We start from the raw sequence: 18681 nt of genomic DNA on the forward strand, positions 1-18681 counted from the left end.
ACTGCACCACGGAGTTCTAATTAAAGCAGTGGATATTTTTATTTATTTTTAAAATCACACTGCCATATCGCTGACCTGATGTCACTAATGTGCATTGTGGACAGAGCCTCAGTTTCCCGTCACTCAACTACACCTTACGAAATACTTGTATTGTTCTGAACTTGCTTAGGATCTCACTTCAAGGCTACAAGACTGAAAATGGATACAGTTATGGGTAGTAACTACACTTCACCCAAAAGGCAAGGCACACTGGGAAATATGCAAATAAGGCTTTATACAAAGCAGTGTGTGAACCTATACAGACACTGGACCAGTTTTAAATACAACTTTCTAGTTCTCAAACTGATCCCTGGTTTGTGATCGTGGTAGAAAATACACAGAACAATACACAGGATTAATCAGAAAACATTTAATTACCTTATATTACATTGTTGTTACAGAGTGTAGCTTAATGTATAAGAGACCTCCTCCTTTGAGGAAATGCAACACGTAAACTAGCTTTATCAGACGGTTGAAGAAAAACATTCTAGAAGTTATACAAGCAAAAAGCAAAAAACAGGATACATTTACATAATTTAAGTGTATTATATTGAAAAATAAATAACATCGGAAACAAGAACTCTAATACATGTGGAACCAGCACCATTTCACAAGAACTTCAGTTGTGATTATTCCCTAAAGCTACATCGAAGACATACCCAAACTTTGTGTTTACAGTTTGAAACATTATTGCAAACAGCACACAGTGGAGGTATTCTTCATTGTACAAGTATAAATGACCCCAAAACAGGCACCTTATGAGGCCAATAAATATATATATATATTCTATATACTGTATTCATTGAAGGCATTAAATGGTAAGTTATTTTACGTTTCACTGATCCAAAGACTAGCAGTAAGACAAACGGCATACTAATCCATATAATGAGTATTATAACCATGTACTACCAAACAACATGAGACATTCAGAAGGTGAAATACACATCAGTGCTTAGTCAGGGCTTCACTTCACAAGCAGGATTATAAACTGGGTGGGCCGAGCCCTGAATGCTGATTGGCTGACAGCTGTGGTATATCAGTCTGTATACCACGGGTATGACAAAACATTTATTCGTGCTGCTCTAATTACATTCGTAATCAGTTTATAATAGCAATAATGCACCTGGGGGAGGGGGTTGTGATATAGGGCCAATATACCACAGCTAAGGGCTGTGTCCAGGCACTCCAAGTTGCGTCGTGCTTAAGAACAGCCCTTAGCCCTGCTATATAGGCAATATGTCACACCTTAGGCCTTATTGCTTAAAAATACTTCTCACACTTTTCACTTCTACTATACTGTGCTGTGTGAACCATTCTACATTCTGTATTGGGAATCTTTCTCATGAAAGGAAATAGGAGGCAGGAGAAAGCACTGACCGAACTGACTGTTCTATTTAATTTGCTATCCATGTTGAAGCAGTCTGGTAAAAAAAGTCTGGCCTTTTAAAATAGAGTTGGTGTGTCTCCATATATTGCCATAAAATAGCATTCCCTGCCACACACACAGTGTTCTCACGTCATGATCATCTCTAGCTTTGCATTGCCATAGTCGGGACACACGTTAATGTAAATCAGCATTACGGAGATTTTTGATTTCTTGTCCAGAATACAGACACTTCTATTGATACTGTAGTTTGTAATACAACATATTCATTACAAAATGTCAAAGGATCCCCCAAGCACGTTCAAACATTAGAATCTAAGATGTTTCAAAAAGACATCAAGAAACACCTTGCCAGCAAATTGTTTGCTTTTTAGCTTAGAGAGTCATTTAAGAAAGGTAGCCTATAAACAAGTAAACAGTCCCATACATGCTTTCAGATGTAAATACATACACATCCTGAAAAAGTCACGAGAAATTTCAGATTGAGATACTTCTTAAATCACAGTTTTCCAAATAGAAAAGGCACTTTATATTTCTCTCACAGTTATATACTGTATCTCACAAATTGAGTTATACACTGAACAAAAATATGAAAGCAAAATGCAACAATTTCAAAGATTTGACTCAGTTACAGTTGGTATAAGGACATCAGTCAATAGAAATAAATAAATTAGGCCATAATCTACAGATTTCACAGGACTGGGCATGGGCACTGCCATGGGTGGGCCTGGGAGGGCATAGGCCCACACACTGTGGAGCCAGGCCCAACCAATCAGAACTAGTTTTATTACAGAAAGAAATACTTCTCCCTTCGCCCAGTGGCATATAAATGTACCAGAAAGCTTCCCAAATTGTGCAATTCTAGGCATGTGAGCCCTTGATTGGTGTGATTAGGAAAAGACTTACGAAGACGTCCTACAAAACAATTAATCGACGAGAAAGTCCGGCATGTAGATTCCCGATGGATCCGCCCGCCCCTTATCAGAAGTCATATTCAGCAGCACACTGCGCGAGATACTCCTCGTATAGTTTTCCCTGTTGAAATAAGTTGAGAATGGAATACAGATGATATGTACCCAGTAGCGCATTTCATGCCTCAGAAATATATCTAAAATCGACACACTTGATATACACAACTTCTTCGACCGAATTGCCGAATGAGAACTATTGCAATGAAATCGCACCTTCTTGGCTTTGACGACATCCTGGACGTAATCGCTGTACTCTGTGAGGCTTCTCTTCTCCTTCTTGGTAAGAGTCCTATTCCCTTGGCTGAGGACACAATCACATGACAACGGCTGTTAATCAAAGTGGGAAATGTTTTCCATGGGGGAGGGGAGGGGGGGGGGGGGTAAACTGGAGTAAGCAATGGATAAGTGTGTTTTTTGTGCGTGAGAAAAAGAGAGAAACAGTGATTCTGCTTACCGGGCAAAATACTTGGCAAGACAAAAGAAAAAGTAGCAGAGAACACCAAATATGATCAAAAACAATATCTGGAAATCCTCTGGTATCCAGGTCCACAGAAAGACAACGACACCCTGTTGAGACGAGCATAACAACAGCAGTATTTAGAACAGTATTTTGAGGCAAACGGGATATCAATTCTTATTCTGAGTCTTGGTTGGTCATGCTCATGACAAGTTTTTAAATGCATTAGAGCTGCGTCGTAATGCATCTACAGGAGTGCCTAGGGAAGAGGGGCTAGGGGGCGATTTGAAATTCAGGGTCTGAATGTTTGAGTCAGGGGTTAGGAGTCAGAGGTTACCTACCATGGAGAGCCCAAGGGCTTTGGCCAGCCCATCTCCCAGCAGCTCCTGCAGCTCCTCTGGAGTCAGGGTGTTGACGACGAAGCTGAGGAGGAAAAGGCACGGCAGTAGGATGCCCAGTGCCCCACACAGGAAGGAGTGCAGACGGACACTGCTGTTGAAACTCACATCCGCCCTGCAGGAACACAGACAGAGGCCCAGGGGTTAATGGAGCTTTGAGAAAAATAGCCTGGTCCCCTATTTTTGGGGTTCAGTGCCTTGCTCAAGGTTACAAGGGTAGAATGACACCAGCAGCTCTCCAGTGGCCAGTTCAAGCCCTACTTTTCCGTCACCCGGCCCGGGACTTGAACGAGCAACCTTTCGGTTACTGGTCCACCTCTCAAACCACTAGGATACCTACTGTTTCCTTCTCTTACCTGTCCTGGGACAATTTGCTGTCGATTGTGGAGGAGATGAGGTCACAGTCCTTCTCCAGCTGGTCCAGTGTCTTCTGGACGGCCTGGTTGATGGTCTTCTCTATCGTCTGACACACTCCGTCGATCTGGTTCACACACCGGCTCGGCTGGACAACAGGACAGAGGAATAAGCAGCCAACCTCTTGGTCACACAACATCCTCCTTCATAAAGTACACAATGCATTTTGATCACTTCTGATGTTGATTTACTGTATGCGTTTTGGAGTTTTGAGAAGGAAAGACTGGAAAGTTTGGCCTCCCTCTCTCAGCAGTAATTCATTGGTGCAGGACGAATGCAAAAATCCACCGACCATCCATCGCACAGCCTGACGACCATTGATTACCCGATGAGGGAGCGATTACTCAGGTCTGAAGCTGCTAAAGGTGGCTGATCAGACCTGGTGGTTTATAACCCCTAGTCCCACTGAGACGGAATGTAACTCTCCCAGCTGTCATAACACGTGATTCATCCTGTTCTCAGCGATCCACAGCCATCAGATCTCCTGATCAGGAGGATTTACCTTCCACAGCAAGAGTGCCTTAAATCCACACCTAACCAAACTACGTTCAACAGCTGAAGATCGATTCCAGGGAGTAGGCTACACTTGACGGAAATGCTCTGAAACAACTCCATAGCCTCCCTCCAGAGGACAGTGTCATGGGTTTAATATTTTAATAAAACATTTTTATTTATTCACATCCCATCCACATGGTTTCAAAATATAATTATTTTGCACATAAAAGCCTCATGTATATCCTACTTGCCCTATTAATTATCAGTTCAGTAGAAATGTATATAAAAAAACCTGGTAAAGTAGTAGCTGAAAAGGAACTCTTCAGCTTTACCACTACTTGATTGACTTTGTCAAATTAACTGTGAGGCAAGCTAAACGGGGTAGAGGGCGGTAGGGCCGAAATATCCTGTGAAAAAACACCAAGACATTTTGTTCTCATTGTACACATTGAAATATCAGGAAATGCTTTGAGAATACTTCTCAACCTACATTTGTGACTTTGTGCAGAGTTTTATATTGAACGAGGTCTCTATATATCGAACAAGGTCTCTGAGACAGACTTGTCTAGCCTTAGTCCGTGGTGTCTTACCTTCTGGGGGTTAGGGATGTATATGGTGGGCATCTCAAAGCCACACTTGTTCAGCCCCGGTCGGCGACACAGTTCCTGAACTATCTGCATCATGACACGCTGTTCATGGGAAAACAACAAATGAAAACTCTAATCAAATCACATTTATTTATATAGCTCTTCTTTCACCAGCTGATATCTCAAAGTGCTGTACAGAAACCCAGCCTAAAACCTCAAACAGCAAGCAATGCAGGTGTAGAAGCACGGCGGCTAGGAAAAACTCCCTAGAAAGGCCAAAACCTAGGAAGAAACCTAGAGAGGAACCAGGCTATGAGGGGCGGCCTGTCCTCTTCTGGCTGTGCAGGGTGGAGATTATAACAGAACACGGCCAAGATGTACAAATGTTCATAAATGACCAGCATGGTGAAATAATAATAATCACAGTAGTTGTCGAGGGTGCAGCAAGTCAGCACCTCAGGAGTAAATGTCAGTTGGCTTTTCATAGCCGATCATTAAGAGTATCTCTCCCGCTCCTGCTGTCTCTAGCGAGTTGAAAACAGCAGGTCTGGGACAGGTAGCACGTCCGGTGAACAGGTCAGGATTCCATAGCCGCAGGCAGAACAGTTGAAACTGGAGCAGCAGCACGGCCAGAACAAAGGTATTCTAGAGAGATTTCATGTATGCAATATTCTAAGTTTGGGAAGTAACATGTGCTATAACACATATTATAAGCTGGTTGGTTTGAGCCCTGAATGCTGCTTGGCTGACAGCCGTGGAATACAGTGCATTCGGAAAGTATTCAGACCCCTTGACTTTTTACACATTTTGGTACGTTGCAGCCTTATTCTAAAATGGATTAAATTGTTTTTTCCCCCCTCATCACTCTACACACAATACCCCATGATGACAAGGCAAAAACTGAAATATCAGACTTCCTTTACTCAGCACTTTGTTGAAGCACCTTTGGCAGCGATTACAGTCTCGAGTCTTCTTGGGTATGACGCTACAAGCTTGGCACACCTGTATTTGGGGAGTTTGTCCCATTCTTCTCAGCAAATCTTGTCAAGCTCTGTCAGGTTGGATGGGGAGTGTTGCTGCACAGCTATTTTCAGGTCTCTCCAGAAAATGTTCGATCCGGTTCAAGTCCGAGCACAGCCCGGGCCACTCAAAAACTGTCAGAGACTTGTCCTGAAGCCACTCCTGCGTTGTCTTGGCTGTGTGCTTAGGGTCGTTGTCCTGTTGGAAGGTGAACCTTCACCCCAAGTCTGAGGTCCTGAGTGCTCTGGAGCAGGTTTTCATTAAGGATCTCTCTTTCCCTCGATCCTGACTAGTCTCCCAGTCCCTGCCGCTGAAAAACATCTCCACAGCATGAAGCTGCGACCACCATGCTTCACCGTAGTGATGGTGCCAGGTTTCCTCCAGACGTGACACTTGGCATTCAAAGAGTTCAATATTGGTTTCATCAGACCAGAAAATCTTGTTTCTCAGAGTCCTTCAGGTGCCTTTTAGCAAACTCCAAAAGGGCTGTCATGTGTCTTTTATTGAGGAGTGGCTTCCGTCTTGCCATTCTACCATAAAGGCCCAATTGGTGGAGTGTTGCAGAGATGGTTGTCCTTCTGGAAGGTTCTCCAAAGAGGAACTCTGGAGGCTTGTCAGAGTCACCATCATGTTCTTGGTCACCCCGACTAAGGCCCTTCTCCCCCAATTGCTCAGTTTGGCCGGGCAGCCAGCTCTAGAAAGAGTTTTGGTAGTTCAAAACGTTCTCCATTTAAGAATGATGGAGGCCACTGTATTCTTGGGGACCTTCAATGCTGCAGAAATGTTTTGGTACCCTTCCCCAGATTTGTGCCTCGACACAATCTTGTCTCGGAGCTCTACGTTCCTTGGACATAATGACTTGGTTTTTGCTCTGACATGCACTGTCAACTGTGGGACCTTATATAGTCAGGTTTGTGCCTTTTCAAATCCTGTCCAATCAATTTAATTTACCACAGGTGGACTCCAATCAAGTTGTAGAAGCATCTCAAGAATGATCAATGGAAACAGAATGCACCTGAGCTCAAATTTCGAGTCTCATAGCAAACGGTCTGAATACTTATGTATATTTTTAATTTTTAATAAATGTGCAAACATTTCTAAAATCCTCATTGTGGGGTATTGTGTGTCGATTGATGAGGACTTTAATTTAAAATGTAATCCATTTTAGAATAAGGCTGTAACGTAACAAAATGTGGAAAGGGGGGAGGGGTCTGAATACTTTTTGAATGCACTGTATCAGATTGTATGCTACGGGTATGACAAAACATTTATTTTTACTGCTTTAATTACGTTGGTAACCAGTTTATAACAGCAATAAGGCACCTTGGGGGTTTGTGAATATGGCCAATATATCATGGCTAAGGACTGTGGCATAGGCAGAGTGCCTGGACACAGCCCTTAGCCGTTGTATATTGGCCATATACCACACCTCCTCGGGCCTTATTGCTTAATTATGTGATAAAAATAGTAGATGTAATTAAAATTGCCAAGTTAAATGAAATTGTTATACCACACAGCAACTGCCATAACGTGCTTTAAAATCTAATCCATTCTGAACCAACAAGCATAAACCAACACACATTGTTCTCCACAGACATCGATCCAGTCACTGCATGGACAGCAGAGGGATCTAGATGGAGGTTAAATGGAAAGTACATCGTCAAAGAGTAACTGACCTGTCTGTCCGTCTCCCTCCCGGCTTCATCTGCCTTGCTGAGGTAGAAGCGCAGCTTGTCCGCAACCTTATCGCTCAGCTTCTCCACAATGTTGAGCGTGCGCTTGCACAGCGCCTGGCCCATAGGGTCGAAGAACACAAAGACCAGGTCCGCCTGCTCCCCTGGAAAGAGGCACCCCCACGTAGAATGCGTTTATAAAAAGATACAATCAAGTCCCCCCAAAGAATATTTGTCACATGCGCCGAATACAACTGGTGTGTAGACTTTACTGTGAAATGCTTGCTTACGAGCCCTTCCCAACATTGCAGAGTTTAGAAATAGCGACACGAGGAATAAAATACACAAACATTTAGCTATATACAGGGAGTAGCAGTACCAGATCAATGTGAAGGGGTAGGAGATATTTGAGGTTGATATGTACATGAAAGCAGGGTAAAGTGACTAGGCATCAGAGTGATTACAAAAGATCCTCTTTGTGCTGTCCCATCCTCCCCCACGCACCAACATATCAGAATGATTACACAAGGTGATGCAGTCCTGCCTATGTGACGGGATCAGGGTGTGTGCGTGGGTGAGAATGTGTGCGTTAACTGCATATCAAACCACACCAGCGAAGGGAATGAGTCATACCAAACGAGGTGATCGCGCGGTTGACATCAAAGGGATAGATCATGTCCCCATCCACCAGGCCCGGTGTGTCCACGAACGTCACCAGACTAAACTTCTTCTGCTTGGAGGTGGAGATCTCAGCCGACAGATAGTCCGTAACACCTACAACACACGCCGACAAAGTCAGCCGGACCCAATTTGCTCCCGGCCCCTCCCCCTTGGCCCGAACCCTGTAACTTGATCAGATCTGTAAGGTCTGGATAGGTGTAAGCAGTGTAATGGTGGAGCTTCCACCATATTGCTTCTGCCTTCCATATCTGCAAACATTGAACGGGCCAAGAGGAAGAGGTAATGAGTGAATTGGGACTGTCTGTGTGCATACAGTGCCTTCAGAAAGTATTCATACCGTATTCATACCCTTTGACATATTCCACATTTTGTTGGGTTACAGCCTGAATTCAAATTTGATTAAATATATTTTTTTCCCTCAGCCATCTACACACAATACCCCATAATGACAAACTGAAAACATGTTGTTTTTTTAAGTTTGCAAATTAAATACCTAAAATATCTCATTTACATAATTATTCACTGTGTCAATACTTTGTGGAAGCATCTTTGGCAGCGATTACAGCTGTGAGTCTTTCTGGGTAAGTCTCTAAGAGCTTTCCACACCTGGATTGTGCAACATTTGTCCATTATTCTTTTAAAAATTCTTCAAGCTCTGTCAAAATGGTTGTTGATCATTGCTGGACAACCATTTTCAGGTCTTGCCATAGATTTTCCAAGTAGATTTGAGTCAAAAATGTAACTCGGCCACTCAGGAACATTCACCGTCTTCTTAGAAAGCAACTCCAGTGTAGATTTGGCCTTAAGTTTCAGGTTATTGTCCTGCTGAGAGGTGCATTCATCTCCTAGTATCTGGTGGAAAGCAGACAACCAGGTTTTCCTCTAAGATTTTGCCTGTTTTTAGCTCCTTTCCGTTTCTTTTTAATCCTGAAAAACTCCCCAGTCCTTAATGATTCCAAGCATACCCATAACATGATGCAGCCACCACTTTGCTTGAAAATATGGAGAGTGGTACTCAGTAATGGGTTGTATTGGATTTGCCCCAAACATAACACTTTGTATTCTAGACTAAAAGTGAATTGCTTTGCAGTATTACTTTAGTGCCTTGTTGCAAACAGGATGCATGTTCTAAAATCTTTTTTAAAATTCTGCACAGGCTTCTTTCTTTTCACTCAGTCAATTAGGTTAATATTGTGGCATAACTTCAATGCTGTTGATCTATCCTCAGTTTTCTATCACAGCCATTAAACTCTGTAACTGTTTTAATGTCACCGTTGGTATGGTGAAAAGCCCTGAGCGGTTTCCTTCCTCTCCGGCAATTGAGTTAGGAAGGACACCTGTATCTTTGTAGTGACTGGGTGTATTGAGACACTAATTGTAATTATTAACTTCACCATGCTCAAATGGCTCAAATGGCTTTTCATGTTTTACCCATCTACCAATGGGTGCCCTTCTTTGCGAGGCATTGGAAAACCTCTCTGGTCTTTGCGGTTGAATCTGTGTTTGAAATTCACTGCTCGACTAAGGGACCTTAAAGATAATTTGGGTACAGAGATGAGGTAGTCAATCAAAAATCATGTTAAACACTATTATTGCATGCAGAGTGAGTCCATGCAACTTATTATGTGACTTGTTAAGCACATTTTTACTCCTAGCTTAATTAGGCTTGCCAATAACAAAGGGGTTGAATACTTATTGACTCAAGACATTTCAGCTTTTCATTTGTAATTAAGTTGTTTAAAAAAATGTAAAACATGATTCCACTTTGACATGATGTGGTATTGTGTGTAGACCAGTGACAAAAAAAAATCTAAATTTAATTAATTTTCAATTCAGGATGTAACATAATAAAATGTGCAAAAGGTCAAAGGGTATGAATGCTTTCTGAAGGCGCTGTAAAGGAGGCTGGACTAAAGTATGGCCCTTCTGGAGAACTTGTGGGTGATAAATAAGAAGAGGAGTCGTTGAAGGCTGTCGGCACCAAAATCTGTTTTATTTGTTGCCCATAAACTTCAGTGCGGTCAATACATGGAAAGCTGAGGACGATGCCCGCAGCGCTAGTCTGCAAGGACTGTCTATTCTACATTTCTCTACGATTTTGCATACGCCTGCAGAGACAATTAGGATGAACCATTTGTAAACAATTTCAATAACATTTTGATTGGATCCAGAGCAAGTAGTACAGTGCAATAGGCTACTTCACTAAAAACCCTCTACTCAGACAAAAACTAAACACGGCCTCAGATCAACACTCAATTTGAATCGTAAGGTCTGAATTATGCCTTTACCATCCCCTTCTGTAGAGAGGTCTGTAGTCATAGTTACCCACAACAGCTCTTCAACTGGCAGCTTTACAGAGGGGAGTGAGACATAAAGCTAGCCAGTGAAGAACGACTGTGACGCAACGCACAGTGGGGGTTACATGACACACACACAAACACACCATGCACTGCAGCTATGACTGACCCTCCCCCTCCGCCAACCCCTTCCCTCTCAGAATCAGAACAGGATGACTGTTGAGTCACATACCCACCTTCCTCCCCCACTTGGGATGACACTGGGGCTTTATCATTGCAAGAGGCAGGTGTTACCAGCCAGTACAAATCACAGCCTTGTGCTGCTCTTGCTGTTGGTGCACATTAGCATTCCCAACATTCTCCTATATCAACGCGGCTGCTCGCTTCCCTTATGCGTCAATCTCCCTAGCGGCTCGAGACGAGACGTCTCCATAGATTTCCACCCACACAGCCCCGTCTCCAATCACAACACAACCAAGACTCAAGGACAAGGTCCCTTTCACGGCAGGCACAACAGAGGGGCATGTCAAACACAGTTAATGAGGTCCAGCACCCATTACTGCGCTCCAGTTGGGTTCGGTTCTAAGACATTAAGGGTGCAGCGCAGACTCCTGTGCCCGTCCCTATAGGGGTTGACAGACAGAAGACAACTTGTGCTTTTACCATTGTCATTATGCAAGAAGAACATCTAAAAATAGTCAAATCAAATAGATTAGATACAGACATGCTGCCCCAGTATGGGATAGATTCCTTCATTGCAAGAGCCCCCCCCCCCCCCAATAAGCTTATTGAAAGGAGAAAAGGTAAAGAGAACGATAATCTATTCCGGCCCTGCTAGCGCTGGGCTTGCCACCTCAGACAGAGGGATAGATACCCGGCATATCCGGTGCACCAGGATAAGGTCAAAGGCTGCAAGACAACGTGACCCTGCGGGGCAGCAAAGGGCAGGGGGGTGTTTAGATCAAGTGTCTCGAAGTAGAAGTGCCGATTTAGGATCAGTTTTGCCTTTTAGGTCACAATTAATACGATTGTAGGGACAGGGGGCACTGAACTAGTTTTGATATATGGCTCCAGAGCCGCCTGTGTTAAACCCAATCCAGGCAAACTCAAGTACTGTAGTATAGTATGCCCAACCAGAGTTGGACCAAACTGACGGCTGTCAAAATGGATAACTTGACATGCAATTTTGATGCTGTACATCAAATTTGAGATCTGAACATGTAACCTCTTGACAAGACTTTGATTAAAGACTGTTGTTCAAAGACTGTGGAAATGACACTAAACACATTACTTGATTAAACACCTGTTCCTCAAGAGCACACACTCTTGTTCTGACAAGAGTATCAAGCAAATAGAGAAATTAGACTTGAAAGTCAGTGTAAACCAGCAAACAAATGGCAATAATCACACGGAGGACAGATTTCGATGAGTCATCCTCCACCGCTTAATAACATCTCAACATGTCGTTGGAGTACGGCGTTGGTGTCGGTGGTGATGTGGACATAAATAGCTAGCTGTATCCAGAACAGATCCATGATGATTCTCCAGCGCCTCAGCGGGCGGCCTGTGGCTCCTCAGTCAGTGGCAGTGGCTGCTGCTGGTGCCTTGGCTAATCCATCTCTCACGGCTGTGACATTTCTCAGCTGCTCCTCCTCCTGTCCTTCTGACTCCACCGCACTGCCGTAGACGGGGCGTGTGACTCACAGCTCCATACAGTGCAGTGTGCACTCTGCACCCGGTGAACCCCCCCCCTCTCTCTCTGTGTACACGTCTCGCTGTCAATGTGGAGACACACTGAATCCGCACTGCACAGGCCCGCCCCTGGCCTTAGACACACCCACCAAGACCGTATCTACATTCATGTTGCCAGCTACCTTGTAGCCATCAAATTGGAGCTCCAACCTACTGCAGCTACTCAACAGGCACTTTTCCTAAGATGACAGCACGACTTTGTCTGATGGTCCTATGTAATCCCAGTCTCATCTCCACCTCTCCGAGATATAAATGACAGTGAGAAGCAACCACACAGAGTCTGCAGCACAGATGAAGTGATAAACCACACTGATGTCCCAAATGGCACCCTATATAGTGCACTACTTCTGACCAGGGCCCCATAGGGCTCTGGTCAAAAGTCGTTCGCTATATAGGGAATGGGGCTCTCGTCAAAAGTAGTGTGCACTATTATAGACATCTGAGACGCAACCAGACTATGATGACTCAGAATTGAGAGTTAGCGTTAGCGTCTAGCTCCCATCAGACAGACACACCTTGTGGAGGGAACCAAGCAGCAGTAGGTTACACTGGTCATGTTTGAACCAAGACTTCATTAAGAAATCAATGCATTTCAAGTAGATTTGATGCAATGTTCTGATACCGTGGACAAAGTCACTTGGATCAGATTTACAACTTTTTTTAAAAAAAGGTCTAATGCAGCCATTTTTATCTCAATTTCAAATAATTTCTGGGTAACAATTAATGTGATTGTTTTCAATTAAAAGTGTAAAAAATTATTACAAAATTACTCCTTAGCAAAAAGGGAATTTCTCAAGCAACAATTGTGCTAGGACTATCTGGGAGTGCTCTGAGAGAGGGGCCTAATTGGAGGAGCCAAATGGGAGGGACGTGTCACCTGAAAACTATCTGTTGTTTGTTATTGGTCTATTAAAAACTTATTTTCAAACAGCTCTTATATTAAAAGTTCATTATCATAATTTTCACAATTTCATAGAATCATTCCATCCTCAGTGTGAAAATATATATAAAACACAGGGAAATCATGTTTTTGACTGCACTGCCCTTTTAAGCCTTTACACCAGTGTAAAGTTTGCATTAATTCAATTAAAACAGTTTACCGTGAAATGTATTTTCTTCTGTATTTACCAACATGTGTGTTTTAGTCCTCCCTGAACAGAATAGATGAAAACTTAAGGAGCAAAATCTACTCCAGACTAAACACTTTTAGGTGGTTCTGAGGTGCACCAAAATGTGCCTACCATAAGAATAATGGACAGAAGAACACAAACGTGCCATTAAGTTACAGGTGTGCAGACTTTCCTGCCGCTGTGAAAATGACAATGGGTTCAAAATAGGAAGACAGCATAAAAAACAACAACTGTGAAATAGGCAGAATATAAAGCTGTGGAAGTTAGACGGCAATCAATTTTACGCCGTAATTACTCACGCAAGAGAAAAACATAAAATTGTGCCACAAACGGACTCGTAAACCAGGCACACTGGAAAGAATTTCCGACGACAGGGGAAACCCTACCTTTAAACTCCAGGAGTGGTCGGAAATGGGGGTAGAGATGGAGCGTGGCATTTCCCTGTGGAAGATTAAAAGCAGATAGTGAGAGAGGTGGTAGGAAGAGACAGAAAATGTCTAGCTACGTATAGACTTGTTGGGAGCCCAGCTGGTCAGAAAGATGTCTTCCTCCTGGAGTAGCCAGGCGAGGCGATATTCTTGGTCTCAATGCCAGGGGCTTTGCTGCAGCTTGCGCATGGCTTTAAGCCCTTCCTGTATATAAAGCAGATAATCCTTACAGTCCTTCACTATAATTACATTATTCATCTTCATCTCCTTCACCAAGGTAGGGGAGGGAGAGAGAGAGAAAGAAAGAGAGAAGCTTGTTGCCTAGCCTGATGATACTGCAAATATGCCAATCGCTCTCACTGCTCTCTCTCTGCTCTCTCCCGGCTCTCTCTCTCTCTCTCTGCATGCAGCCCAGGCCCTCTGGGGATGGAGCAGCATGCAGAGTGAGCCATCAGCACTGTACGTACCATTACGTTTACACAGCCATACATGCATCGCTTAAGCAAGCAAGAAAAGTGGCCTCTCATTGTAAAACTACACAGAGTTAAAATTATGTCAAAACTAGATTGAATGCGTGAAGCATTATCTGCGTGTTACATGGTACCTGCACGCTTGTTTTTTTAAACTAACCTAACTCACACGAGCGCAATTTCACTGCAGTGACATTATTCAAGTCATAAAATGAAAGTTTGTTCGATTTTTTTTCAGACCTCAAAAGTAGAGTAATATATCAAGATGCAACCACGTCCCAATGTAATATACAGAATATATATCATATGTAATTCAGCAGAAGCTTTTATCCAAAGCGACTTACATTCATACGTGAATACAGTGCTCTCAATAATTATTGGGATAGTGAAGCATCATCCATATCGGGGGGAACGGTTTAGAAATTACAGCACTTTTAATACATAGTCAACCCCATTTTAGGGGACCAAAGGTATTGGGACAAATTCACTTATGTGTATTAAAGTAGTCAAAAGTTTAGTATTTGGTCCCATATTCCTAGCACACAATGAATACATCAAGCTTGTTAACCTATAAGCTTCTTGGATGAATTTGCTGTTTGTTTTGGTTGTGTTTTAGATTATTTTGTGCCCAATAGAAATTAATTGATAAAAATACACCTTATGGAACAGTGGGGACTGTGAAGAGACACACACAAAGTACAGAAACATTGCAAACGCACACAAGCGCTAGCACACACACGTACATTGTAGTATGGTGGTATTATACATTTAGTATTGTAGATATGTAGTGGTGTAATAATGTTATATGATGTGCTGTTTTATATGTAATGTAAGTGCCTTAATGTGTTTGGACCCCAGGAAGAGTAGCTGCTGCCTTGGCAACAGCTAATGGGGATCCCTAATTAATACAAATACAAAAGTCAATAAATATAAATGGTAAATAATGTAGTGAAATTTTTGTAAATTATTGTAAATAAGAACATAATATAATATTAGTCCTGAATTAATTGTGAATAATGCTAATGAGAAAGTTAAGACACAAATATCATACCCCCAAAAATGCTAACCTCCCCTGTTATTGTTATAGTGAGTGGTTAGCATTTCTTAACTTTGACAAGTCATTATTCACGATTAATTCAGGACTATCTGTAATCATGGTAGCATCCACATTGATGTAGAAGTGTTAAGAAACATATTCTATTCTTATTTACAATAAAAAAGGGAATCCAAAACACAATACATTATTTACCATTCATTTCTATTGGGCACAAAATAGTCTGAAACACAAACAAAACAAACAGCCAATGCATCCAACAAGTGTGTAGAGTTACAAGCTTGGTGTAATCATTACATGCTAGGAATGAGACCAAATACTAAACTTTTGACTACTTTAATATATACGGTATAGGTTCATTTCTACTAATACTTTTGGTCCCCTAAAACAGGGGGACTATGTACAAAAAGTGCTGTAATGTAATTTATAAAACGGTTCACCCGGTATGGATGAAAATACTCTCAAATTAAAGCTGACAGTCTTTAACCTCATAGTCATTATATCATTTATACTTGAAAGTGCTGCAGTACAGAGTCAAAACAACAACAAGTGTGTCACTGTCTCAATACTTACGGAGGGCACTGTACATCAACGTGTAGATCCAGCTATATGCCTAAATCCCAAATGAGTGTACAACGCTGTAAAGATTTCCTGAATATGTATCAGCGGTGACCAACAACAGGCTCCAGTGATCATAGTTATGGCTGCAATGAATGAGATTCATGGCGCCAGCGACAGGAAACCATTGGTAAGCAATTATTAGCATACCACAAGGCTTACTGTTATGGTATTCAATCGCCACTGGCTGAATACGAAGCAAGTTGTTGACAACATGGTTAAAAGAGCATTGAGAGACATTCACGGCAGCGGTGGCGTGGTGCTACGAACTTACCGTCAGCGATTCTCTTTTCCGACCACTTGTTATAAACGTGAATCCCTGCGTTTCTATGGCAACGCCTGTTTTCTGTATATGTTCTTCCACATACCTGAAATGGCAGCAAGTGAAATTGAGTCAACAATTGTGTGAAATGCACTGCACATTGACAAATTCCATCACTAGGGATTTTTTAAAAATATATATATTTAAATCACAGAATCAAACTTGACAGTTATTATTAATTTCAAATGTATGTGTGTATTCATGATATCCTTTAGGATACCGTGTGATAATGAAAACTTTACACAAAGCAAATGCAAAACAAAAACAGAATCTTTACATGTCATATTCATTAAACAGACTCATACATCTACATTCTTAGGTATTTCACATCCTCACTAAATTGCTAGATTCCTTTCTTTCCATTAGGAAAGGTCTCGGGTAAATAAATCACCGGATTGTTAGACCACAACGTTGAGGCTAATACTGTATCTTGCAGCACCTCCAATCCATGTCCCTGTGTGCACATTCGTCAGCCACATTTTAACAAACATATTTGCCTCTTCCTTTCTCTTGCCCTCTTTCCTTCCTTCCTACACTCGACTCGGCTCTTGATTTGTGGCCTAGCCTGTGCCGATCCTTAGCAGTGATACTAGGGAGCTGTATTACCAATTAATAAATGAGCTTTTTCCCGCAGAGTGGTTCCCCATTATCATCACAATGATCTTCTTCCGTGGAGGAAGGAGCCGGAGACCCAGTCGGCTTGCTATCTTCACCAGCCCTGAACACACACAAACATACACAGGTCAGGTGGCTTTCCTTTCTTTCTGACACTACCGTTTCAGTATGGGTCAGGTAAGCCGTGCTATCAAATCTAATCAAATTTGATTTGCCACATGCTTCGCTGACAACAGGTGTAGACTAACAGTGAAATGCTTACTTATTATGGGTCCTTTACCAAACAATGTTTTTCTAAGACCCCTTTTTCCATCTTGATCCAGATATCACAACATTTACTTATGCCACATTTTTAAGAAAGAAAAAAAATGGTTGAAAAATGTATCTATGCCTTCATTTCCCAAAAATGAACATATGATGTTATCTAGCGCAGGGAATAGGCCATGAACATAGAGTAGGCCCTGAGAGCATGATCTGGCCAACAAACTGCAGTGGTGTAAAGTATTTCATTAAAAATACTTCAAAGTACTACTTACATTGTTTTTAAGGGTATCTGTACTTTACTATTTATATTTTTGCCAACTATTACTTCACTATATTCCTAAAGAAAATAATGTACTTTTAACTCGATACATTTCCCCTGACAACCAACAGTACTCGTTACATTTTGACAGGAAAATGGTCCTATTAACACACTTAACGGTCATCCCTACTGCCTTGAATCTGGCGGATTCAATAAACACAAACGCTTAATTTTTAAATTGTCTGCGTGTTGGATTGTGACCCTGGCTATTTGCCAATAAATAAATAAAGAGAAAATGATGCCGTCTGGTTTGCTTAATATAAGGAATTTGAAATGGTTTATACTTTTACTTTTGATACTTAAGTACATTTTAGCAATTCCATTTACGTTTGACACTTAAGTATATTCAAAACCAAATACTTAGACTTTACTCAAGTAGTGTTTTACTGGGTGACTTTCACTTTTACTCGAGTCATTTTCTATTAAGGTATCTTTACTTTTACTCAAGTATGACAAATGAGTACGTTTTCCACCACTTGACAAACTGTATGCTATATTTCTTATTTAAAATATGACAAGACCAATATTGTATTTTTTTTAATGCCAAATACACACCCAAACACTTGGTTAAAGACCTTGTTAAAACAACAATACAAAGAAGTTTGCCACTGTTAAAGACCCTGTTAGTATGGGGTGTTTGACATATTAGTGGATAGTGACAGACAACGCTTGATGATCAGAGTAGAATATTCGAGCAAGTGTAAACACAGGCATTAACTTTTAAATGAATTGCTACTTTGTTGAGCAGCAGGCATGGCGAATATGCACGGCTGTTATATTGATCATATAGGCTATGTGTGCAGAAATAGCTTGCTATTTACCGTTTTCGCTGTCGATATATAAATTGTGGCATTCTCTCAAGATTCGTTCACTGGGTGTGGTGATCGCGGATTCCAGAGGGTTTGCCACAGAACGGGGCTTTCTACCGCCCGACATGACAGTTATAGAACTCCCTTCCACCATCTTTAAAATGACAGGGGGAACGTTTACGGTGATGCACAGTGTCTATGATTTGCTCACATAGAGCCATTTGCGTTTTATATGAGGTTACGGCTAGATTGAATACAGTTGTCAAATTGACGTCTAAAGTAGATTTGTTTTGTGCGGATTTTAGCTAACTCAACAGTTTTCCGAACCATAATTGAATTATCCTAACCTGCTACGTTAATTATCCTAACCTGCTGCATAAATTCGAACCGACTACGTAAAAAATATATTCTGTGCGAATCTGACATAAACCGTATCCCATCTAGGCTTGACAGCGCCGCCCTGAGACTAAAATGTAGAAGTACA

General features: G+C 41.8%; 1 protein-coding gene across 1 annotated transcript; it reads right to left on the bottom strand.

The window, feature by feature from the left end:
* Positions 1-389: 389 nt before the first annotated feature.
* si:dkey-98f17.5 (uncharacterized protein LOC569123 homolog) lies at positions 390-18354 on the bottom strand. The gene is made up of 12 exons (XM_064937805.1): positions 18210-18354; positions 16797-16908; positions 16143-16236; positions 13685-13739; positions 8072-8212; positions 7442-7602; positions 4749-4847; positions 3606-3751; positions 3193-3364; positions 2849-2961; positions 2608-2695; positions 390-2458 (listed from the first exon to the last, which is right to left on the bottom strand). Exons 1-12 carry the CDS (start codon positions 18349-18351, stop codon positions 2405-2407), a joined length of 1377 nt encoding a protein of 458 aa, XP_064793877.1. The 5' UTR covers positions 18352-18354; the 3' UTR covers positions 390-2404.
* Positions 18355-18681: the final 327 nt, after the last annotated feature.

Source organism: Oncorhynchus masou, chromosome 25 (assembly GCF_036934945.1).
Source record: "Oncorhynchus masou masou isolate Uvic2021 chromosome 25, UVic_Omas_1.1, whole genome shotgun sequence".
Lineage (NCBI taxonomy): Eukaryota > Metazoa > Chordata > Actinopteri > Salmoniformes > Salmonidae > Oncorhynchus > Oncorhynchus masou.